Consider the following 26,120-nt stretch of genomic DNA (forward strand, 5'->3'; position numbering starts at 1 on the left):
CAATTGGGAAAACAAAAAAATAAAATAAAAAAATAAAAAAAATTTTAAAAAGTACCCAAAATGGTTAGAAATATAGGTATTTTTACCATAAAACTTTCATTTGTTTAATTATCCTCACAAGAACAATGTAAATCACATAAAGAAACCTATGTTATTTTCTGGAAAAATCAGATGTCAAAAATATACATATTAAAATTCTCACAGGATTGCAAATATTCTTAATAAGTGTGTCAATTCATGAGATTACCATAGTATGTCTAAGTGGGATTTTATATCTAAAATAGATATAAAATAAAGAATTGTCAGTAAAATTAAATTTTGTCAAAACTTTGTATTTGGTTTGTATTTAAAAGAGTTGTAGGTGATCCTGAATCATCCATCAGATTTGACACTTGAATCACTCTCTTCATATGTGAATGGAATAATTTGTAATGACTTTTTGCATCACAGTGTATATTTTTCTTTCAAGACAGAGAATTCTGGTTGGCTTGTTAGTTTGTTTTAATTTGATTCATTCAGAGAACCAGTGGGAACAAATGTATTTCTGTAGCTTTTCTTAGATCTGTGTAAAAATGTTTCAGAGCCACAGACATTCCCTCAAACCTAACTTTGCGGGGCTTTTGGCCTTCCTTATGGCATGTGACAGCCACAGTCTATATTAAAAATATAGACAATTTTGTGAAAACTTTCTCTGTGAAATTCAAATTGCTGGATGTGGATGAGAACTACATTTTACATGGAAGACAATTTAGTAAGGGATTCTCCATGTGCACATCTCCCCAGTAGACTCTGCTTTCCATGGGGATGACAAACAACTCATAAAACAGTGACAAACTACTTCTGACTTCAGTGGGAGAGAAATAGCACATCCTAGCACTACAGTAAAGCCTGAACTCGATGAAAACATGGGAAGACAAAGAAAAGCCATGGTAAAACTTTTAAAATGAGAACTTGTGTCATATTATTAAACCCAAGTATGAGATTATTTCAGAAATGTGGGTTCCACAGAGTTCTACGTTAAGGCCAGTTCACTTTAACATAAATGATCTGGCTGCAGAGCAGAAACGCATACTATGTAAGTTTGTAGTTGACACTAAATTAGGAGGAGCTGTTGAGTTCATCGAGGGTCCGGGAGTTCCAAGAAGTCTTACAGAGTCTATCCAGGCAGACTACAGGGTTTGGCAACCACCAACAACATAAAGTTTAACAACTGCCATATTTTGCACCTCGTATATGTACAGACTGCGAGACAAGAGTAGCCTCACAGAAAGAGATCTGCAGTTACTGGTTGACAGCAAGTTGAATCTGAGTCAGCAGTGTGCCCTGGCAGTCCAAAGGGCCAACCATACCCTGGGATGCACCATGCCCAGCACTGCCACCAGGTGAGAGGAGGGCTTGTCCCTTCTGCTCTGCATTGTGCAGTCTCACCTCCAGCACTGGGTGCACTTTTGGGTGTTGGTGAAAGGTTCCTGCTGAAATAGGCAAGAAGTAAATGGATTTCAAAGTTAAATACATATTTTCACTGAAAAACACTACCCATGAATAATTGCTTCTTGCTATTTCAACCATCAAAATATTCACGGGCTTCTTGTACACAGAAAATTTTTGCTTCTGTGTTCCTTCAGCCGATGATGAGAAGTACAGCTCTGATCACATGAAGTTCTACGTGGACTCAAATATAAAACTCTTTTTTGCTTCCTGCCAAAGGCCAAGGAGCAAAATGACATCTTTGTAATAACGATCTGCAAGTGAAGCAGAAACAATATTTCAAAATGAAGACAGTATCCGAATAAAGCCAATATCCAAATAAAACCATTGCAACAGAAACATAAATATTCATCTCTCATAAGGTATTTTAACATGTAAGTTGCGCCAGTTGCTGTCTTTTCTCTTACTATTTCATAATTATTGTTGACTCTTCTAGCTGAAAAGAAAAAGTCCTAAAAATCTCTACAGCTCATAGTTTATCCTTTCATATACTAAACCATAAAAAAATACAAAATACATGAATAGTATCAGTTAAAAACTGTGGAACATATTACATTCTTGGTGTACATTTAGATATTAAGTATGTAGTTATGTAAAAGTACCTGGACTTACATGTACTGATTCACTCATGAGCTACTTCTATTCTTCTAAGGAATAAAAGTGCCAACGTTTTTTGTCCAAAACGTCAGCACTCAGCAACTCTGATTTCTGACTAGTTTTTCAAGAAACCCAGGTCCCTGTACCTTCTATTGATGATAAGAGTTGAATGAAACCCTTTTGCAATCATCCTCAGCAATTTCCACCCTTCTCCTTGGAAAGCTTCTCCAGCTTTTACATATGATGTTTTTACAAATGACATATTTTACATTTTCATCTATAAAAATGTTTACATTCAGTTATCTTTCCTTTTATTACAAATGTAATCATGGCCACAGAACTACACTAATGAAATATTTTTAGCTTAATTTTTAAGTAGTGTGTAAGATCTCTAAGTAAAATGAATGACAAACAGGCAGGCTAGAACGCAAACAACTAACAATGGCAAAAAACAAAACAAGGAAAGAGTGCTTTACTCAGGTCCCATAAATCAATGAATATATTCCCTTATCTTTGCTAAACTGACCTCAGCTGACTTGTATAAAAACATATCAGGCAATCTCAAAATAGACTTTCTCTATCAATTCTTTAAGAATGTTTTTCCAAAAAAGGTCACTGATCATTTAGATAGTTCTGAATTTTATTCTGAATTTCAGTCTAAATGTGTGCAAAGACAATTTAAACCAAATAATGCCTAAGAGAAATTCATCCAGCAGCTCTGAAAGTTCCTGTCCTGTCCTGTCCACATCATCTTTGAGCTTAAAGCTGCAGTTTGTACTAGTACATGAGACCTTGGATTACAAAGCTCCAAATTTTATCCCACTACTAATAATTCGCCTCTCAAAACTGAACTGATTATCTCTATAAGGTATGTTGATCTTTCTGTATAAGTATTTACAATTTTATATCATCTTTAGCTTTATAGAACTGTTAAACCCACACTGAGGATTGTTCCTGAGGGCATTATGCAAGCTTCATGACAACACCATTATTTTACGTATTTTTAAGTAGCTCCAGCATGATGAACTTGTAGTAGTATAAGAGAATGCAGAGGAAATTTTTGTCTTAAAATAGCTTTGCTATTGAGAGCAGAATGAGGTCTGCATACCCTAAAGCAAATCAGTTTTGTGTAGATGACAGGTTATGCTCTACTTAACAAGTGTCACACAGAAGATATCCCTGACACTTTTTGCATATACAAATACTTAAATAAGTTTCTTTGTACTCTAGTAGTACTTTCAAAACATCAAGCATATCAAAGGGCAGCAGATCTGCCTATAATCAAACATTTAACAGTAACTTAGAATTCCATAACTTAGACTGCTCACTTTCTGTGAAAAACGGGAGGTTAGTAGTGCGATATCTGTGTTCAGATTTCTAAAAGTCAAGAATCTGATTCAAAGCAACTGTTTGATTCCCTATTTTGAAAAGAGAGAGAGATAAGGAGGGGTAATTCATCTCATTCTGAAATTACTGTCTTGTAGGGATGGAATACATTCACCTTTTTCACGCTTATCTTTCCCTCTTTATTGACTCTAGGGGAGGTCCTAATGACTAGCACTGATCAGTTGTTAGCTAAATTAGGTGAAAAGGTTTGTAACTCAGTAAAATATTTTCATGTCATCAACTGTAACTGTTCGTCTTAAAAAAGATTTCTTACAAAGATTTCTGTTGTGAAACATAGCATCTGATACGACAGAAAAAATACTAAGTGATTTTCCCTTACGGTTGTGCTTTTCAAATTTTAGACTTAAAAAAGAAAATTTAATAAATGTTCTTATCAGAAGATGAAAGTTAACGCTAAAGTGAGGCGCCAGTGAACCTTCTGTTATCAAATATCTTCAGAGGATTTTATATTTCTGCTTCCAATTGTAAATGGAAAAAGGAGACAGCTACGGTACATCGGAAGGGCAATAAATGAGGTTCTCTCTGAATCAACATAAGGCAAAGCTAATGAAATTCATAAGCCAAAACTTTACTGCATAAGAACTGACAAAATACAATCAACTACTGAGCTGTTTAATTTAATTTTATCAAAGCAATATAAATTAAAAAATTCTCATCTGTGAAACCATTGAGTATTTACTGGAACTGTGACTCAAATAGGTGTCAATTATTTTACTTCACAGAGTATAACATTTCTTCACAACCAGGTCATTTTATAACCACAGAATGATAGAACAGTTTGGGTTGGAAGGAACCTTTAATAATGACTTCATTCCAGCCTTCCTGTAATGGGCTCCTGCAACCTCTCAGTAGATCAGGCTGCCCAGGGCCCCATCCAACCTGGCATTGAACGCCTCCAGGAATGGGGCATCCACATATTCTCTGGGCAGCCTGTGCCAATGCCTCACCACCTTCTGAGTAAAAACTTTCCACCTATCATCTGATTTAAATCTCTCCTCTTTTAGATTAAAACCATTCTCCCTTGTCCTATAACTATCAGATTTTATAAAGAGTTGGTCTCCCTCCAGATTCTAAGCTGGAAGGCAGCAATGAAGTCTTACTGCTGAAAGAAAGACATCAAGGCCCTGGAACATGTTCAGAGGAGGAATATGAAGCTGGTGAGGGGTCTGGAGCACAGGCCTTATGAGGAGCAGCTGAAGGAGCTGGGAATGTTCATCCTGGAGGAGACTCAGGGGAGACCTCATTGCCCTCTATAATTTCCTGAAGGGAGGTTGCAGTGAGCTGGGGGTTGGCCTCTTCTCTCGTGTCATAAGTGATAGGACTAGAGGAAATGGTTTCAGGCTGCAGTAGGGGAGATTCAGGCTGGACATTAGGAGGTATTACTTCTCAGAAAGGGTGGTCAGGCACTGGAATGGACTGCCTAGGGAGGTGGTGGAGTCACTGACCCTGGGGGTGTTTAAGGAATGGATGTTGTGTTGAGGGACATGGTTTAGTGGGAGTTATTGGTAATAGGTGAATGGTTTGACTGGGTGATCTTTTAGGTCTTTTCCAACCTTGGTGATTCTATGATTCTATGATTCTAACTCCATAACTGATTTCTGTATTAAAATAATAAAAGACATTAAGCTGTGGAGTAATGGGAAAGGAATGAGAAGAATTGTATAGATTATTAATGGGTACTTAACAGATTTTCAGTTCCATTTTTTCTTCTCATGTTTGTTCTGAGAACCTGGTATTTTCCTCTCCTTTAACTCCTTAGTATTACACTGACTGCCAGCATTATTCCTGGCACACAGCAGTGCAGCGGAGGCAAAGTTCGTATTCCTGCTTAGAAAAGATTGGGAACCCTAATTTTGGCTCATACATTGTTTGTGGCAGTCTGTGGCAGTCTGGCAGTCTGGCAGCCTGGCCAGGGTCTGCCCTTACTGTGGGATGCTTCTACATGCACTTTTTCCAACTCCTACTGAGAATGATGCTGTCTCATCCTTGTAGGTCCTTTCCAACTCAGGATATTCTGTGATTCTGTGACTAATGAACCTGTCAGCTGGGTGATACAAGGTCTCCAAAGTTATATTCTCCCTTCAGTCATCACTCATTCGCCACCTGTGTTTATGACTTAATCCACAGCTAGAGAATCAAGTAATAATATTGTGGGTCAGTTACAATGGATTAGCTGTGTAAATGCCTCTCTCCTGGAAGTTCAATTACCAAGGAGTAGAATAGAATAATCACTGATCAGATCACAACTATAGACAGAAATCCTACCTCAGTACCTTGTCACTTTGTGATCCTCATGTCATACAATATTAAGTCTAAGCTTTTACTTGCTGCACTTGGTTGAACACTGAACATTATTTGAGGATGGTAGACAGTTTCCATGTCCTTGGCAGAGGAATCATGCCTCCTAAACCAGGAATCAATAAACATTGTTCTATCACTTTTGAGGGCTACTGTTATCTGCGTATCTCATACTTTTAAAATATCATTTCATCCAAGCCTTCCCTGGGATTAGGGACCTAATAAAATCTGAGGTGGGGAAAAGGACAAAAGCTTTTGAATGCTGAAACATTCAAGGCCTAGATCCCTATCCATCTCTTGTTCTCTCTGACATATATAGAAGTAATGACATTTGTATCATAAAGCCTCCAATTTTTGTGCAGACCTTTGGACTACAGTGGCAGCTTATTTCATGAGGCAGGTAAACTTCAGATCTGTTCCAAGGCACAGGACATACTGCAGCTAAATACTTGGTCAAACTTGAAATGAGTATGAACTGCTAATCCTGTGGTGATTATCTCTGGTAACTACATGTACAAAAAAAAAAAAAAAAAAAAAAAAAAAAAATAACAAAAGAAAAAAAAAAGAGCCAGCACAGATGATTCTCAAATGACCTGAAATCTGGTTGTATTCACAGAAGACCTCAAAAGCTAATGCTGCAAATCAAGCATAAGTTTTCATATTTTAGAAGTAGCAAAGTAATTAGCGTGCCTGTTTACCACAGCCATTGAAAAACTGAATTCACTATGAATTCAGAGATACCTGTATCATCTTTCTTCACTGCCTCTCTAGTTAGCCTAAAGGTATTTTCACATTAAAAATAGGAACAACAACTATAAAAACCCACCACCTAGCCACATAGTTTATAATCACCAATAGATCAAAATAAAAATTAGGCTGAGGTATAGTGGGTTCATTTTTATAGCTCTTCATCATTGGTGGGAACTGAAATTATTTTGTTTAGCTTAAAACATCTGTTTATTATCTGTTTTTTCTCTAATTACCCCCTAAAGAGCACTGTTGCTTGCAAGAATGCTGTAAGCTGTCATTTTACTTCCATGTGGTAATTAAACATTTCCTTTCAATTCCCACAAAGTACTCAATCTCTTATTATTGTTCTTTTCTATTAGTTTAATTGAGAAATTAATTGATAGTAAATTTTCTGAATAGGATTTGTTTCCTCATTCTGTTCCTTATCTTGCATAAATTTGTGTTTTTCTGTTCTAAAAAGCAGAGGGAAGGATCATGACAACCAAGCTCAGTTCCTTTCTTCACTTAGGCACTGACAGAACTTTGATTTAATGAAACAACTATTAAAGCCCTGAGGAATGAAAAGCAGAGCATTTCTTCTCCTTTCTGTTACAAGTGAAACTGTATCAAGTCTAAGGCAGATGATTTTCTTTCTTTAATGAGAAAAATATTGTACAGATGACAGCCTATTTAAAAATATCAGATATGCTGCAATGGACTTCACCAAAGCTGCCAGTTCTGAAGAGAAATTTAATACCTACACAGCCATCTCATAAAATTCTCCCTATCTTCTGAATAGTTTGGATATTTTTAAACTTTTCAATTTTCCTATATTGGAGAATACAAATAAATAAATAAATAAATAAATGTGTATTTTTATATATGTGTGTATATATATAGTGTATCTATCTATCTAAATATGTATGTATATATATGTGTGTATATATATGTATATATACATAGTGTATTTATCTATATAGTGTAATATATATACACACACATATATACACATAACAATATATATATATAATGTACATATAGAGACAGTTTAACCATTCCTGGAGTGAAGGGAGATGGAACTTCTGCTGCATGGAAAGGAGTGTGGGATTAATCACTGCCATGTCATTTCTTCAGTACAGTGACATTCACAAACACCCCTTTGTGCCAGACTGGGTACCTGTCCTTGGGATAACTGTCCATAAGCACTGAACAAACACTTCTGGTCTCTTTGATACTGACTTTGGCCAAAGGGTGACAAGGATCATCTCGTTTCCTGTGACTGTTTCTTCTACTTTTTTAAATGCTCATTTCAGACACAGAGCTTCCCCCTGGCAAGTGCTTCACCTCACCCAAATGATCCCACAATAATGAAGCATGGCGTAATACAATCCAGCATGTTCTACAATGTCTTTAGCAAAATCTGCATGCTTAATTGATTAGCATCTTCCACATAGGAAATCCTTTTATTTCAATAAGTAATTTGAAGTAGTAATTAAAAAAAGGAATTAAAAAAAAAGAAAAGACTAATTATGTTGAAATTATGTTACATTATATCTACTGTTATATAGTTGTAATGAAAAGAAAAGAATAATGTTTTATTAGTACCATGATTGTTACATCTGCTTGATGTTGTGCCAGCATGTATGTGGGTAGCAGCACCAACATGAGTAAGACAGAAACATTGACATGATGCAGCTGCTGATACTGAAAATTCTGGCTTTGATAAGACTTTTGGCTTGCCAGGCTTTTTGTATTAATTAGGAGAAAATTCAAATTTATCAACAAGAAATTGCTTTTTAAATGCTATTTCAAATTTATCGTGCACAGGAAGGACTGTCCAAAGCCTTAGTGAGAGACAAAGGAGATACTTCAGTGAACAAAGATTGTCCAGTTGCTTGGTTACAGGATGCAGCACCCCTTCATCTCACAGCAGGGTCTTCAAAATGAGGAAATGGCTTTTCTAGGCTGGGCACCTGTGTGTGTGACAGAGGATACCCTTTTTCTTCCTAGTGATGGAAATGAGATGTAGGCAGCCACATTTCACCTTGATTTTCCAGTACATTATAATCACTTAGACAGAAACTAGGATGTGGGAAACACTGCCAGAGACTCATGCTACACAGATTCTGCTATTAAGTAAGAAGACTGAATACAGGCATCAGCTGTAACTACTCCACCTCTGTGTTGATATTTAGCCAAAAAATGCTTGAGACAATTACAGACAGACAGCTTCAGCACTGATTATCTTTAAGAACCTACAGAAACACTGAGAACGCCAAAAACTACTACTCCAAGCAGATGGCCTCCATAATAATATTACTCCCTTGTGATCTATTCATCTACTGATAAAACATATAACCATCCTGCGTATCTTATTTGAGCATACAGCTTGTCACCACATGATGTAAAGAGTCCTTTTGTACACAAAAATGAATTGAAGATGAAAATACATTCTTTAAGCTCATTTTCTGTGATCTTTCAGCCTAACCTCAGTCGCTGGTGCTGACACACAATATCACCTGGAATACGTGATTCTGAGCTGTCAGTAACATGCAGCGAATTTGCGCTATCAAACATTGTTAATGAGCTCTTTGCATCTATTGCATTTTACAAATAAACAAATTGGTGGCATTACTTTCAGAGCATATGCCCTTATGCACCTGATGGCTGCAGGGGAAACCAGTGAGACACAGCATGTTTCTCCTTCTATTACAAAAATTATGGAATTTACTTGCTAGGTAGAAAAAAAGAAACTTACTAAGACTCATTAAGATTTAATAATAATTCACTACTAAGAGTGAAAGTGATACCTAAGAGATCTTAAAAAATTTCGGGGACAGCAAAGTCAGTGGGGTTCAGTCCCCGAAGAACATATCCTAATATATCTTGCCACTTGATGGAGGTGACTTCTGCCCTCTACTCTGCCCTGTGAAGCTACATCTGGTGTGCTGAAGTCCTGGAGCTTCAGGTTACAGGAAAGACGGGGAGAGATTCTTTATCAGGGACTACTTTTACCAATGGTAATAACTTTAAGCAAAAAAAAATAAATAAAAAAAATAGCAATATTAGGAAGCAGTTCCTCTCTATGACCAGTTCCTGCCTATGGTGAGGCACACACACAAGCAGCCAAAAGGAGTTCTGGATGCTGCACCACTGTGTTCAAAGCCCTAGGGAGCCTGATGTATCATGAGGTGATAAAGTTAGAGGTTAGAACTAGATGACCTGCAAGATTTCTTCCACCCCTAACCATTCTGTGATTTGATTATTTTAATGTAAATTATAGCTTTCTCCAAGCAAATAAACTAACAGTATATCTGACATTTCTGGTAGTGGAGGAATAATTCAACACATTAACTGAATTCACATTTTAAAAAGGCAAAGTTCTTAATAATAGAGGGTTGCCTCCCACACGTCTATGGAGATTTAACTCTCAAACAAATGACAATATATTTTTGTGCTGATGATTTTAGCAGAAATAACCAGAGAAAGTGTTTTATTCAATATAAATGGGATGGTGCAAAGGTAAATTCAGAAAGCTGTAACTACAGAGCAGAAATAATTGAAATTTCAAATAATACTTCTTTTTTTTCTCCTTTATTCTACAATATTAAGGTAAGAACTGGAGATGTTAGACAAAGGTGTAAAACATCTTCAAGAGTCTATGACAAAATATGAAAGTTGTGAAAAGCTAGCAAAGGGTTCTGAAAAAAGTCATAGGCAGCTCTAAACTAAAAGAACAAAGTAATTTTTTTTAAATTGTTTTATTTTTTAATAAATTTGATTTAGAAAATGAATGTCCATTTCAGACCATGTAATGCATTTTTAGGAAATCTTTGCTAAGTATCAGAAATTTTAGCAAAGGTTTCCTCGATTTTAGACTAGAATAAAATAGCTTTTTCCTCAATAACTAGGAATTTGCATGAATGGCTCTCAGTGGGATATCCTTCAGAGGCTGTTTCACATATGCAATTGATAATTTCAGTTCATTGTCACATTGAGCTACCATCACATTCAGTCATCAGACATGTCGTCTAGACCATGAAGTTCTGTACAATGACAATGAAACAGTAGGAAAACCCTCCCACGAGAACAGCAGTGCATGCAGGGTGTGTGAAAAACACAGGCTGCTGAGACAAGAAAAGGATTTTAATTTCTGTTCTTCTTAACTGAACAGGAAGAAGCTGGAAGAATTCTGAGTGTTTTAAAAAAAGTATACTAGCAGTCATGAGTATGAAGAAATCTGTAAAATTAGTATTTTAAGGAATTTAACAAGACTTTTAAGCAAATATGTGTACAGATGTATAAATTTTTAATTTATTTTAATTATTTCACTTGTGCCACAAGCAAAGTTCCTTTGCTCTTTCTTTTCATGGAATACTGTATTAAAAAAAATACAAAAAATATCCACTCTGAAGTTATCATTCTGTTTTAAGTTTTTGCTTTTACAATCTTCTTGTCAAATTGGTATGTTTTAAGTCTGAATAGATGGTGAACGACCTTTTTGAGAAGACATATCCAAATATACGCTCTGTAGTTTCAGATCCTGAGAAATGCAGAAAAAGAATGTTGCTTAGGCTAAAATTCAAGTGTTAGATAAGAATCTTGCTATAAATAATAAATGTATATAACATCTGTAGTAATTTAGGGATTTTAGGGGCTAAAGCAGCAGCAAAAAAACAAATAAACAAACAACAACAAAAAACAAAACCAAAAACAAAACAAACAAACAAAAAAACAACACCAAAGCTTGTGATTCCTTCTGTGTTCCATGTTTGATACTGACGTTTTCTTAAATGGATTGCCAGCATAGAAATCCTTATAATCACCCGTTATTGTATATTATGTAAGTTATAAAGTTAAATTCTGTTTTTAACAAGTTGTTGCCTTTAGCAATGGTGCTAAGTGCAAAGCCAAATCATTTCTAAGATGAAATCCCTTCAGCCATTGTGGATAGAAAGACAGTTAATTTTCACAGTCTGCCACAAGATTATTACCTATTCTGTTCATAACTGTATCACAGATTTAAATGTCACATGCAATGGGGCATGCACCTCATATTAATGGATATGCCACAGAACAAAGCTATCACAATTCACTTTTTTTTTTCCCCTTTATTCATGCTTTGTCACATTATTCTAGGTAATTATACCACTGTACCCTCCCGCAGGAAGCTCTCACTTCCTCGGCATAAGTGGCACAGCATTCTCCAGAAGAACAAAAACTTTATTTTTCTTTCATGGCAAGACTGGTGGAGGGTTTACTCAGGGCACTACCTTCTCTAAACCCCACAAAAATTAATAGCTTCTAGAGATGGTTTTGAGGAAAATTAGGAAAAATATTCTCTGCCAGATGCAAAAACTGGATTGGGGGTAAACTGAGATAGTGATAGACTAAGAAACTATAAAAGATAGGAAAAGACAGCTAAAGTAAAAAAACAAACAAACAAACAAAAACCAAACCAAAACAAAAAACCTTCAATTATTTTTAAAAAGGGGGGGGAGCAGACCACAGAATGAAAGCTCATGCTTGCTGCATATACGGCAGGTTCAGAACACCGAGCCTTCCCCATTTTTTTCATCTCAGAAGTTGGGGGGGGGGGGGGGGGGGGGGGGAGGGAGAGAATATTTAGAATTTTTATTCAAAGTCTCAAGCAGGGGACAAGACGATGTTTTCCTGTTGTCCTAAATAATTTCTGGTTCCAAAACCGTACAGCCAGCTTACACTTGTTATCTTCCCCAGTCAATAACACTAAGCCAAAAAACCATGTTCTTAAATATTTTGGAAACAGAAATTTAAAATATGACCTTTCAGTAGTAAAGAGTTATATTTTCATTTACTGAGTCACATATAGGTTTTGTTTTATTGCTCCACTGCCTTTCAGTCACAGTTACTCACTGATTTTTATAGCCTTACTCTAAAATCAATGACCTGATACAGCCCATGAGAGTTTTTAATCTTTTAATCTTTTTTGCCCATTTTTATAGTTCTCTTATTTCCTTTCACTTTTTTTTTTTTTTTTTAATTTTTATTTTTTTAATATTATTTTTTTTTTTTTCCTAACATATCTGTCTGATCGGGAAATACTGTTCTCTGTCTTACAGGTCCACCTGATGGACCAGGAACTATCAACTGCTGTAATATCTCTGTACATGCAACCCAAAAGCTCACCTCCCTCTGAACAAGTTTGCTGGTATCAGCTCACTTTGACAATCGGGTTGATCCATCTCATATAGCTCTGGGAAGCCTGGTCTGGTTTTTGGCAAACTTCCACACAGCAGGGGGGTTGAAAATATAAGAGCACTGTGGTCCTTTTCAACCCAGGCCATTCTATCATTCTATGATTCTATGATCTCAGCTCTCATTTTATTGGCAATGTCCTCTTAGAGAAGCTGCTCTTGCTCAAAGTAAGTGGAGGAAGCAAAGGCAGAAACCAAGTCTCTCATCTTTCTTTCTGCCCCCCAAAATGGAGGACATAACGAATCATTTCTGAATTTCTTCCAAACAAGGTCGTGTACTGCCTGATCTTAGGCTTTTCTGAGCATAGGCCCATCCAATCCAATGCCCATCCATAAATCCTCCACTGTAAGCTCCCTAAAATATGCCAAAAGCCTCTCCCAGATCTTCCCCCTCTTCATCCCCTTTCTTTCCTCACTCTGCATCTCCTTGGGCTCCTGCTACTTTCAGATTCATTACTCTTTGTAGGCATGATATAGGTAAAAGTCACACATGCCCTATTACTTCTGTTACACTGATCAAACCTCTCTTTCTCCAGTCTGCTCAATTTGCTTTTGCATCAGCTTTTTAGGCTGCCTCTGGTGGGGCTTGTACTCCTTGATGGGGTGAGGCCCATGTTCACCTTTTGATACTGCCCAGAGGAGGTCTGAAAAACTCTTGATGCTCTGCATCAATGTAGACACCTAGGCTCTTACCAGCATGTTTTCTGCAGATCAGAAGTGAAAAAAAGGTCTAAGCAATAAAAATAAATAAATAAATAAATAGATAGATAGATAAATAAATAAATAAAAAGTTGAAAAAGGATAAGGAGAGATCTTCAAATGTGAGAATGAACGCCACTGAACTCCAATTGATAGCTCTAACCAGAAGTGCAATAAGTAATGCTCAAAGAACCTGCTGTCTTCATTTTTCTTTTAAATATAGCTGAATGTTGTCTTTGAAACTGATATGCCTATGGTAAAGAAAGTCAGTAAAGCAGTATTTTTTTCTAGGAGACCATACAGATACTCATGTGGAAATGACATTTTCCTAACCCCAAACCATACAATGGTAGCTCATAGCATCATGCATTTTTATGAAGAGATCTGCTTTTGTCATGCTTTTCGTAAATACTTAGTGTTTAGCTTACAGAAACTTGCAGGACAAAGCCTAGTACAACTTAGGAAAATATTGGAATAAACACATTTTACTACTGTATTTATTATTGAGTGTGTACTTTAATTTTGTGAAAGTTACTCAGCACTTGGAAAGGAAAACGATAATTTAGCACATAATACAATGGAAAAGACATTACAAGACAGTCTTTTGCTGAGAACAGGTTTCAGTCCTACTGCTACCCCATACACCCCACAGACTTTATACATTTGTATTTATTGTCTTAGTTATCCAAATAATTATGTTTTTAAGGAAGATATTTTAATTTCTCAGGCTTCATAAAAAAGAGTGTTGTTGGAAGAGAACTGAAGAGAATTATCATGTAGGAGTCAAGATAAAATCAATCAGTCTTTCCTCCCTCTCTAGCAAAGCAAAGCAAACAAATATTCATAACAAGGACTATTTTCTCAGTCATATTAAGCAACATGAAGTGTTATTTCCTTCTGCAAATGCAGGAAACAAGCACTGAATCATAGAACTGATTGAATTAGAATGGCCTCTTCTATAACAAGTTCCCTTCTAACAGAAATTTTGAAAAACATAAGTTTCTTGTAATTTGTTTCCTTTAACAAAAAAATAAAAAAAATAAAAAAAAAATAAACCTATGATAATTGTTGAGGTTAGTGAGATCAGGATGTTTGTTAAGTCTGTCTTTAGAATTACGTCATGTCTTCACACTAATTTTATATAGTCATCATGAACAGGGCTTAAATTGTAACGAGCTTGCTCTGCATTTTCAAATGGAAAGCTGTTAGAAACCTAATCCATAATGCAAGACAGCAGAACACTTTATAGGTAAATTACCCACAACATAGCAATAAATCAAAGGAAGTCCCATCTGTCATTTTAGAAGCAGTGGGAGTCTATTACATCTTGGCACAGGTATGATGCAGCCGGATGGATAGCACTTGGCTTGCATGGGAAGTGCTACAGGGAGGAATCAGTCACCTTTTTAAAGACACAATGCACAAATAACCAACTCCATCACCCCAGCAAGACTGACTGCAACAAGAAGCCAAATCACAAGAACAGTGTACCAGAACAAGGCAGGAGAGCAGTGTGGTAAGGGCATTCTAACTGATTCATAATATTCTCCTAACGCCTTACTATTCAGTTGCACTTGAAAAGATAAAAAAATACTTATTTTGTTATTGCAGTGTTGTTAAAAGGTGAGTAACTTCTGATCTTTGTTTAGGGAGAGAAGGAATAGTTTTTTCCTTACTTGGTGTGATAATGTCTATTGTTCTTTCATACTTGAAAGGCAAGGAATGTTAAAGTCAAGTTAAATAATCACAGTTATACACAACAAAAATTCAAAGTAATGATTACAAATGAAAATTAATGTAATGAAATGATGGAAAGAGAAAGCTGGCAAAGGCCCTATCCTGACACAACTACCATTGTTATATTCAACAAATAAACATCTCCCTGTGCAGTCCTCACCAGCCCTTGAATTCCAGTGGCTCCATTTACAAATTCCTTTAGACATCAGAAAGTTCACAGTGATCTTCATTATGTGTCAATATGTTTAAAAGAATGCACACAAATTAAATACATTAATTAACACATTTACGAGTACATGCATGTTCTTTAGAATTACAGTTGCTCCTTTTGAAACTGAATGTCTCAGGTTGTGTGTTTTTTTCCCAAATGGCACCCAAAGGTTTTTCCCCCTTCAGAATATTTTGTATTTTGTCTTTTAATAACTCAGCACTTTCTACAAGGATCAGTAAGACTCACAGAGGAAAGAGTACTGTATCCATTCAGCAGCTTTTCATCTGACGATTGCAAAAACAGCACAAGATGACATAATGAGTCAGAAATAAACCAGAACTTTCACACTCTTTTTTTAACTTGTAGGCTCCCTGGACTTTCAAATAAAATCATAAGAGTTATAACTACCATAATTAAACCACTGACATTGGCTCAGATGACGATTCTCAGTTATTTCTAAATAGTTAAAGAAAAAAATGACTTTTCAACTTCTCAGTGTTACAGTATCTCTGTTTTTGCACAGTCAATATAAGGATGTGAGACTACAGGAAATTTTAGAAACTATTGTACTTCATAATGTGCACCTCAAAAATGGTCCACTATTTAAAATACTTCACTGTAGCAGAGCTAAGTATAAGTCACTGCAAATAATAATAATAAATAATAATAATAAATAATAAATTTTAAAAATCTTTGTAAAATGTGGGCTGAGAAAGGAAAAATACAGACTGATATTCAGTGACAAGATTTCACTTTGGTTCCAATTTTATTTACTTGTAAAACCTGATGATACTACAGGTTGAAGTAAATCATCCCTCATTCTCCAAAATAAATGGTTCCTCCAGGGTTGCATGTGTACTGTGGCACAACTGCACAGAAAATGTAAGATTTATCTGCAGAATTGCTCACCTGCTCCAGCACTGTGAACACGATATGACCTAGTGTTAAAATAATGCTTTATAAGTGGAAATATGCTGTTTTCAGGCGTTGTAAAAACTGCCAATAATGCCAGAAAAGAAGGGACTCTTTTTTTTTTTTTTTTTTTTTTTTTTAAATAATGTGAATAGCTACTGAAGTAGCAAATCAGTATTTCATATTTCATGAGAAACTCTGTGAACAGATCCAGGAGTTATACGCTAAAACTCACATACTTCCAGTTCAACTGGGTGTCAAGCTTGCCTCTTTGTATTTTGTGCATCTGCCTAATACCAGAAGTTAGTAAAAATCTAGATAAATGGTGATGTGGTCCTGTTGTAGCTCTTCCTCTTCTATGTGTTTGCACTTTTTAATACTCTATAACTATCACTTTTTTAAGCTCCTGCAGAAATCTGTATGATTTGGATACCTACAGATATTTAAGGTTTTCCGGAAAAGTCTTCCAGCTTTACTAATGAGTATGTCGAGGTGTTGTTCCACCTTGATTTTAAGCACAGAGTGCTTAAAACTTAAGAAAACAGGGCAGAACAATCTGCTTCTCTTCATAAGAATATGCAGAAGAACTAGCAGTGAAGTGAATACTGACCAAATCCTGATGGCAGAGCCAGTTCATTGCCTTTAGCCCTGCACACTAAAATAACTGCACAGAAAAAAGCACAGCTCTCTGCCCAAGCATTTGAGATATTTTCCTGAGAAAACATTTTGTCCCCGCTACCAGCACCATTTGTGGATTTTTTGGCAGCCAGACATTATAAGATCCATAGAAGTGGTGGGAGAATCAATCAGTTACTCCCAGGGAGCCATAGTCATTTGCCCTAAAACTGCAGGCACAGCAAACTTTCCATTCCTCTCAGCAAAGCAATGTTGTTTGAGCTGTGAGGAGTCTCCTTTCTCCATTTCTTTCCATCTGCTGCTCCTCGCCCCAGCACAAGCAGCCTGGAGGACTTCTGCTTGAAATGCTCAGGTGCAGGTCAGCTCTGAATCTACTTCCTCATTTCCAGGACTGTCCTCTGCCCCAGGCGCTGCCGAGGCAGAGGAATCAGCGCCATCTGCTCTTCTGGCTGTCTCATTCAAGGTTGCCCCTCTTCTTTACTATGTAAGTTAGGAGCTCAGATGCCAAGGTGCTTGAGCAAGTGCTGCAGTTCATGGAGGAAGGGGAAAACTGGAAATACAGTTCAGCAAGTGCTACTTTAACTTGCAAGCCCAAGAGCTTGCTTGATCTTGAAAGTACACATCAAGTCTCTTACCCCATACACTTCAAGGAGAATTTAGATATCCAGACTGGCACAGTGAGAGGCAGACTTGAGAGGCTGATGCAAGGCATTGTGCTGCACAATCTAAAGCTATCCTCCTGTAATAACCCTGTTATTCATTTGTGAATGTCTGTTTGTATTCATGAAGAGAAAATTTAAAATGAGCAACCTATGCATCAAATCATGATGCTATGTTTGAACACCCAACATGAATTACTAAGTTGCTTTTAAATTATCTTGCAAGTTCTGCATTTTCTCTGTAAAAATGCACTTTTTCTCTTTGGACTGGACTAACTTGACTGAAAATACGCTAAAATATCATAAATTAATAGAGAAGATAAAAGCATATTAATAAAGGGGTAGAAAGAGACATCATTTGGGATGTCTGCGATCAGGGTCAAGCCTAGAAATCTTTCATCTCTGTAATAATGATTTAAAATTTCTTCTCAAGACTAAGACAGTAGCAATTGTATGGAGCCAGCTGTTGTTTATTTTATCATTATTTCCCATGTAACTAATATACTTGGTTTCCGTACTTTTTTTTGCCTCTTTACTACTTGCAACAGGTAAAATCACTTAATCTCTTTGGTTCTGCTTTTTTATTATTTCTGAAACCCTGTGACAAATAGATAAAAATCAGAATATACATAGTGAGAAATGAAAATGGATGAAAATATGAAAAATACATAATAAAAAAGGATATGGTAGCCCATAGCTGTCCTTTTATCAAGCCAATTTCAAAATTTTTATGAATACAAGATATAGTGTATGCTATTATAAATCTTATTTCTATTTTCTTGTTGAGACTTTGTATATGGGTAGTTTATGGCCACAAACAGACTGAAAAAATATTAACCAATACTTATATCAAACAATCAAGATTATTCAATGATATCCAGAGCACTAGGTGGACATTTTCCTATTAAAAACTGCCAGTGTCCACAGGAACAAGTATTTTATTAATGGTCTTCACTTCCTTGTCCAGTAACTGCTTAGTTGGCCACTTTGTTTTACAATATTTGGTTAAAAATATTCATACATTTCTTCTTCTTTCATATAAATTTTGCCTTCAGAAAGAAAAACATCTTTGAGATGTGGTAGTTTCCAAGATTTTATAAAATGGGAAGAGAGTTTGCTACTCAAAAAATTATTTGTATTTACTACTGCATACATCCTAATGTAAGACTGTTTGTCTCTTCATAAGGAATGATAAGTCAGGTTGAGTCTATCTGGCTCCAAAATGTCTTATTCCTAGGTCAGACTTTGGATCAGACTCATGGAAACCAAGTTCTGATATACGTATTTTAGATATTTTTTCTTTGATAATGATAATGATTTCCTTTCTCTTCAGCAGAACACTCTGAAATCCTATCTTTTTTGCAGTAAATCTTGGTGTGTGATTTTATTGTCCACTTTCTCTAATTGCTGTTAAATTCCACCGAAAAATTATGTCTTTGGCTCATCTCAGTAAACATGTGGGAGCAATGTTTACTTTCTTACCATACTTTGATTTCTCTCTGCACGCAGTGCTTGGCAACCAGTCAAATTCTTAGCTAGTGCTGGTTTGATGCTGTTTGACATATCTGGCTTTATTAAAACTCTCTTATTTTTCTGTGTTTATTTCTTCCATTTTGAATTGTACCAGTTCTAGATTTCAATGCCCTAAGCTTTGGAAGAATCTAGAGGAGGAAGATTTGCTGTCTCGGCAAATCCATCATCTTCTTGTAATGTAAAAACAAGGAGACTTCTCCTTCCATTATTTAGATCAAATGCCATTTTAGTAGAAAACAGTCAAAAAAATAAAAGAAAACAAACAAACAAACAAACAACAACAACAAAAAACAAAAAAACACCACAGGATCTTTTTCTTCATCTCTGGTATCATTTTATGTTGCCTAGCAATTCACATTAATTTCCTTATTTTCTGTATTTTTTAAAAGCTACAATGAAGCAAAGTAACAGAGAATCTTGTGTACACCAAACTTAGTTTAATGTAATTACTTTCATTTAAATAAATCCCTCTCTCATGATTTTTCCAATTTTTGAATTTCAAGAGAAAGAAAAAGCAATGCATAAGACAAAAAGAGCTGTGTGTAGATGTATATAAACACACACACATATAAATACTGAAACCTGTGGCTGAACATTTAATTTTCCTTTCCTCAAGTCCCTGATAGTGAAATATAAGCTGTGTTATTTTAGAAAAATATGCTGTCAAAATAGATAGCACAAACTGATCTTTGAAATACCCACTTATCTAGCTTACAGAGTAAAGAGAAGACATACAATATTCTTTAGCAGCTAGTAGTAATGGTTCTATAATTCTTAGACTACAAAGTTTATTTCAGAATATATAGTATTAAGCTATGATAAAGCAGTGGATGAGAATACACACGTCAGTACAGTTGTTATAGTTGATAATATATATATGATTTAAGGGCTTCAGAAGTCAGCAGAAATATTCTTTAATTAAGACATCTTTTAGACTATAATAACTGACATACAAATGGCTTCCAGAAAGACAGAGAAACATTTTCTAAAGCATGAACTTTCTGGCTCATTTTTTTTATTCCTAATTGTCAGTGCCATGTTATACTCTTGCTTCTGATGTCAAGTATCAACAAAGTAGAAAAAAAAAGAAGAATGTAAAATGTTGAAAATTTTGGGAAGTGAAAAATGCTATACATTTCTGTGGCAAAGTTTAACAAAGACTGCTGACTAAGTTTTAATTCATGAGCAATACTGATGGAAGGTAGACGGTTGGACTAGATAATGTTAAAGGTCTTTTCCAACTTTAATGTGTCCATGATTTTATGATTCTATGATTAATTTACACAAAATATTCAGATGATTTACTTAACATCATTTAAAATATAATATATTTTCACATGTTCTGTATTTCTGTAGCTCAAGACATTGTGATATCATGCAGCAGCCAGGAAAGTCAGAGGATAATGACTTGTTTCCTGCACCTGCGTATGTGTATACGTGTGTATTTATGCTGACTAATCTCTACTGAAACTGTATTTATATTAGCTCTTGGGTTTACTTTTGTGCCTCTTTTTTATAGGTACTTTTAAGATATTCATGTTCCATGGCTCCCTTCAAATATCCTGTTTTGATAAAATTGCTCCCGTCAGCTGTCAGAACAGACATCGCTGACTAACCCTAACAAGACAGTTGGGTTAAATCACTTATCAGGATGAGCCCCATGGCTTTGAATTGAAATGGATTATGGAGTTTCATGTGGCCACTAAAAACACTGAAATATTTAGAGGCTTTAATAATCACTCATCCTCTCCTAAACCATTCGTCCTCACTTATGTTTCAAGGCAACATCGTGTGGGCTTTCTTGCTTGCAAAATTCTGTTATAAATAATTCTGATGTTAATATGTCAGCCATGAGCTAGTTTTTCTATTACTGGACTGTTACCATATATCTTACTTCTGACTATCACTGATGCATATATTCTGTTGTCTTGTTGCAACTAGAGCTTAACAAATATGAGTGTAAACTGTTCCATTCACTCAATTTGACTTGCCTTCCTGTAAAACACTCCTTTCTACTTACATGTTGGTTTTGGACTCTTCCTTATTCTCGCCTCATCATATGGTCTCAAAGCACCTCTTACACTTGCATTTGCCTTCTACTGTACGACTGACAGAGCTAGTTAGTGCGTATTTGTGCTCACTCCTGAAAGTTCCCACCCTGCAGCCACCCGTTTACATCTTTTTAATTCTAATCATGCCTATGAGGAATCTAACACAGAACTGAACAAACTTTTCTTCCTGTTTCATAAAGAATCTTTCCTTCACTAAATTCTATCTCCTTTGCTATCTTTTGGCTATCATTCCTCTTGTCTTTGGAGACATCATGGATTATAGTTTAAGCATTTATATTATAAAGCAAGGACCTATTTATAGCACTTCTCTGAGGTAGTTCCATTTTTGGAACTGCATTTGAAAGTACTTTTATTGTGTCTGTCCTTATAAAAAGATCATTATCTTCTTGTGTTAAAATCTATTCTCAAATTGCCATCCAAAGGAATAACAAACAAGGAATTGTACAAACATGCCTAAGTTACCAACATCAAGGTCATAATTCAAGCTGCTTAGATTGAGTACCTACAGAATGTAGCATGGGGGTGTAATGTGCTCTTATGGAATTTAAGCAAGTTACATATCCAAGATTTCAATCAATATATATGAGACATGTGCTCCCTTCAGAATGCATTTCGTGCAGGAATATGGCAAACATATAGTGTGTCCTGAATTCCTTTGTGCTCATTAATATTCACTACAGGATGTGGATGCTACCAGATCATTTCATGCAAACTTATAAGACCTTTTCCACATTTAAAACATTTCATCAAACTACTTCAAAAATTAAGATGGTACATTAAAATGTGTTACCTTCTCTTGATATTGTCGCCGTGAAGAATCCAGAGATTGAATGAGGGCAGTGGCATGACCAACAAACATGGCATAACAAGTAGCCCCCACAATCATACTCAACATGGTTATCCAGAGATCAGACATGCTGACTGGGGCACGGGCTCCATAACCAATGCACAGCATATGGCTCATGGCTTTGAAGAGCGCATATGAGTATTGTTTTCCCCAGGAATCATTCTGCAAGAAAAAAGACAGGTGACTGAGCCAGCAAGTAGCTGAAGTTAAGAACACATTTGTACCTGTATATTAGGATAATAAATTACTGGCTCTGAAAATGTGGTCTGGTAATATACCCCCTGTATGTGAGGAGATATTCCTTCTGAATTAATTGTTAGATCAAGTGTTAGAGATTGTACCAGATGCTAGTTAGCACAGTAATATGAAATACATCTGACTACTTAAAATACTTGATTGTGCTCTTAAACCTGGGAGTTAACATAATTACAAGGAGACTAAAGGTCAATTTTATCTTTCAGTTCTATGGAAGAAAGATTTGAAAGAGCTGACTATGCAAACCTATCAAGAGCAAGAAGGTGGTAATTTTACTATGCAGGAACAATTTTGCCCAATTTCTTTCTTTTCTGAGTTCTCCATTTTAACTGACAGCTACTTTTCATCTTGTCTGCTGTTTGATTTCTCAAGGAGAAAAGAAAACTTGAGTTGTTGTAATGTCTTCTTGTGATTTCTCCTGTCAGGCAACTAGGAAACAGACAGCCATTGGCTTACTCCCCTCAGAATGAGATGAGGGAGAAAACTGGAAACAAAATTCAACACCTAGTTTGAGCTAAAACTATTTACTAAGAAAGAAATGGTAAACAAAAAGTAAAATGGAATGACAACTATGTCTACAGATCCACAATGCAATTATTCGCCACCTGCAGACCAACACACAGCAACAATACCAGTATTCGCCAACTGATGCTCAGCTAGCAACAAATCTCACACCTGTAGACCAATAACCAGAAATCCCCAGGCAGCCGCCCCACAGTTTTATGTCCTTTTGCACAATGTCATATGGTCTTTCCAGATTCAGGCTGATGTCCTAAGTCTCTCTCATTTCCTGCTGCTGCTGCATCATGGTGGCAGCATTTCCCTGTCCAGTGGCTCAGGCTGGCCCGGTACTGTTCTCATAATTCATCATCATAAAAAGAACATCAGTGGGCCATTAATGCTATCTCAGCTGAAACTATGACAGGTATGTTAATCCTGTTGTTACTTAAGACTACACTTCTTTTGACACAGTCTAGGACTCACACTATCATATTAGGAGATATAAGCCATTGTGCAATTAGAAAACTATGACCTAATTGCTATCACAGAAACATGAGGTGAATCACACAACTGATTGAATGCTACAAGCATTTTGGAAGAGATATGTAGGGCAAGAGGGTGGGAGATTCACCTTCTATGTTAAGAACTGCATGGACTGCAAAGAGCTTCCTCTAAAAAACTGTTATGAACAGGCCGAGAGCTTGTGGGTTAAAATTAGGGACTGGACTGATAAGGGATGTCTCGTTGTCAGGATCTGCTACTAGCTGCCTGATCAAGAAGACCCTGTTGAGTATCTTGATGAGGTTCTTGCTTCAGCTACAAGAAGTATCACGATTACAGGCTGTCATCCTGATGGGGGACTTAAATGACTGATATCTGCTGGAAAAACAACATGGAGGGCTGCAAGCAATCAATGACTCTCCTGGAGTCCATTGAAAGTAACTTCCTAGTCCAGGTATTAGACAAAATAGCCAGAGGTGGTGTTGCTCTGCAATGCAAATGACCTTATTAAAGAAGTTAAGAGAGGCAGTCTGGGCAGTAAAGATGATGCTCAGGTTGAGTTTGTGATCTCAAGGAATACTGGCGTGGCAAAGAGCAGAGTCAGGACCTTGAACTTTAGAAGACCTGACTACCAGTTAAAAAATACTATTGGACAAGAACTCCTGAGAAACTGTCTTTAGGGTAAAAGAAATGGAACTGAACCAGATCTGTAAGGATGTCTTTATGAGAGCTCAAGAGCACTCCAACTCCATATGTGAGAAATCAAGGAGGGGAGGAAGAAAACTGCAATGACTAAAAAAGGACCTGCCAATTAAGCTGAGGGATAAGACAGAAAATGACAGGATATGGAAGCAGGGATGTGTGGCCTGGGAAGAATACAGGGATGCCGTCTGGACATGCAGAGATGGGATCAGGAAAGCCAAGGTGCAGATGGAACTGAACTTGGCAAGGGATGTGAAAAATAACAATAAAGGATTCTAAGGTACACTGGTCAGGAGAGAGAGGCCAAGGAGGGTATATCATCTCGGAGAAATTAGAAGGGAGAAAGACACAGAGAAAGCTGAGGTACTCCACAAATTAATTGCATCCATTGCTTCTCACATCTCTCACATCCCCTGACCTCTTGGAGGGTGCTGGATAACTCCCACTGTGAGCAAAGAGCAAATTCAAGACCACCTGATGAGAGTGAATGTGTACTGTTATACGAAACCTGATGATATGCATCTTCAGGATGATATGTCCTGAAGAAAGTGGCTGATGTAGCAGGCAAGCCAGTCTATATAATATTCAAAAAGTCATGACTGTCATGTGAAATCTGTGGGAAATATATTTTCCCAAGAGAAATATCACTTCCAGTTTTAGGAATTGTAGAAAAGAACATATGGGAAACTATAGGCCAGTGAGCCTTATGTCTTCCCTGGGAAGATCAAGGTACAGATCCTCCCAGAAGACACATTAAGCCACATGCAAGACAAGGAGGTGATCTGAGACAGCCAGCATGGCTTCACCAAATGCAGATCATGCCTGACTTATCTGGTGGCCTATGAAAGAATGGCTGCATCAGTAGAGAAAGGTAGAGAAACTGATGTAATATACCTAGACGTGTGCAGTAAGGGTACAAACTGGAGAAGAATTCATTGAGAGCAGCCATATGGAGAAAGACTTGAGGGTTCTGGTGAATAAAACACTGCATTATCATGTTCAGTTTTTTCATCAAACAATGCGTCTTTCTCCTTAGGACTGCTCATTATCCAATAGTCACCCAACCAGTCTTCGTGTTTGGGATTGCCCCAAACCAGGTGCAGCATCTGTCAGTTGGTCTCGTTATACTTCATGATGTTTGTATGGGTCCTATTCTAATACATAGCCATCTCTACCAAGACTTTGAGATGAGAAAAACATGACGGTTCCCTCAGAGGGTTTGCAAATCTGCAGCTTTATATATGGATAGTCAAAGGGGCCATTGCAAAAGAGCAGAAGACACTTCAAAATGCTTCAAAAAAGCCTGAGGAGTCCAGGTTAGATTTTTCTGTTTTCTTTGCCAAATAAATGAAATGAGAACAGTTATAGCTGTTGATCATCCATTGCGCAGGAAAACAAATTGTGTTCAGAGGCATGTAGAATACACAGCATTTACCACAAGGAACTGAAAATAAATTCAGAAAAAAAAAAAAAAAAAAAAAGGTGAAGAAAGATGGGATGACATCAATGAGATTAATCAGTTTTCTGGTATTTTGTATAATGTAAAAGACCAAAAATATGAATTCTGCAAACTTAGAAAAATCTCCAAAACAGCAGCAGTACTTCTGTGCAAAATTTGTTCGTGAAATACCAACATTTGTGTCTCACTTTGAAAGCTTTGCTCAAATGCTCTTTTCTTCTTTTTTCCTCAGAAAGCTCATGCTAGCTCTCTTGCCATCTTAAATGCCAAGATTACCGATGGATCTTTCTTTTCATCTATTAAAATGCCCTGCCTATAACCTTAACAGAAAATAAAAATGCCCAAACCAGGAAATAAGATAATCACTCTTGGATTGCAGATAACAAAGTTCATATTTATTTACTAATATACTAATATACAAATTAGTACTTCTTCCACATTTACATTTGCTTTAAGTTAAGATTTTCATATATGATCTGTGTCGGTATTTATAGGTGAAACTTCGGTGCTGTAAGTGTTGTTAAGGAATAACTTTTTAGGGTCTGTGTTAGCAAAAAAAGACTTTGAGTAACATTTTTGATAAATTTGGGTTTCACTGCATAATAAAGAAAACTGCTTTCATTTTTGTCTCTCTCTCTCTA

At 36.4% G+C, this 26,120-nt stretch overlaps 1 protein-coding gene across 1 annotated transcript in view; it reads right to left on the reverse strand.

Annotated features, from left to right (window-relative positions):
• The window catches only part of HCN1 (hyperpolarization activated cyclic nucleotide gated potassium channel 1), a 187,365-nt gene that overhangs the window by 44,017 nt on the left and 117,228 nt on the right, over positions 1-26,120 (reverse strand). Inside the window, exon 4 of the mRNA XM_015848649.2 lies at positions 22,005-22,223. Coding sequence (XP_015704135.1) covers positions 22,005-22,223 — 219 coding nt within the window. The remainder of the gene's footprint in view (positions 1-22,004; positions 22,224-26,120) is intronic.

Source organism: Coturnix japonica, chromosome Z (genome assembly GCF_001577835.2).
Source record: "Coturnix japonica isolate 7356 chromosome Z, Coturnix japonica 2.1, whole genome shotgun sequence".
NCBI lineage: Eukaryota > Metazoa > Chordata > Aves > Galliformes > Phasianidae > Coturnix > Coturnix japonica.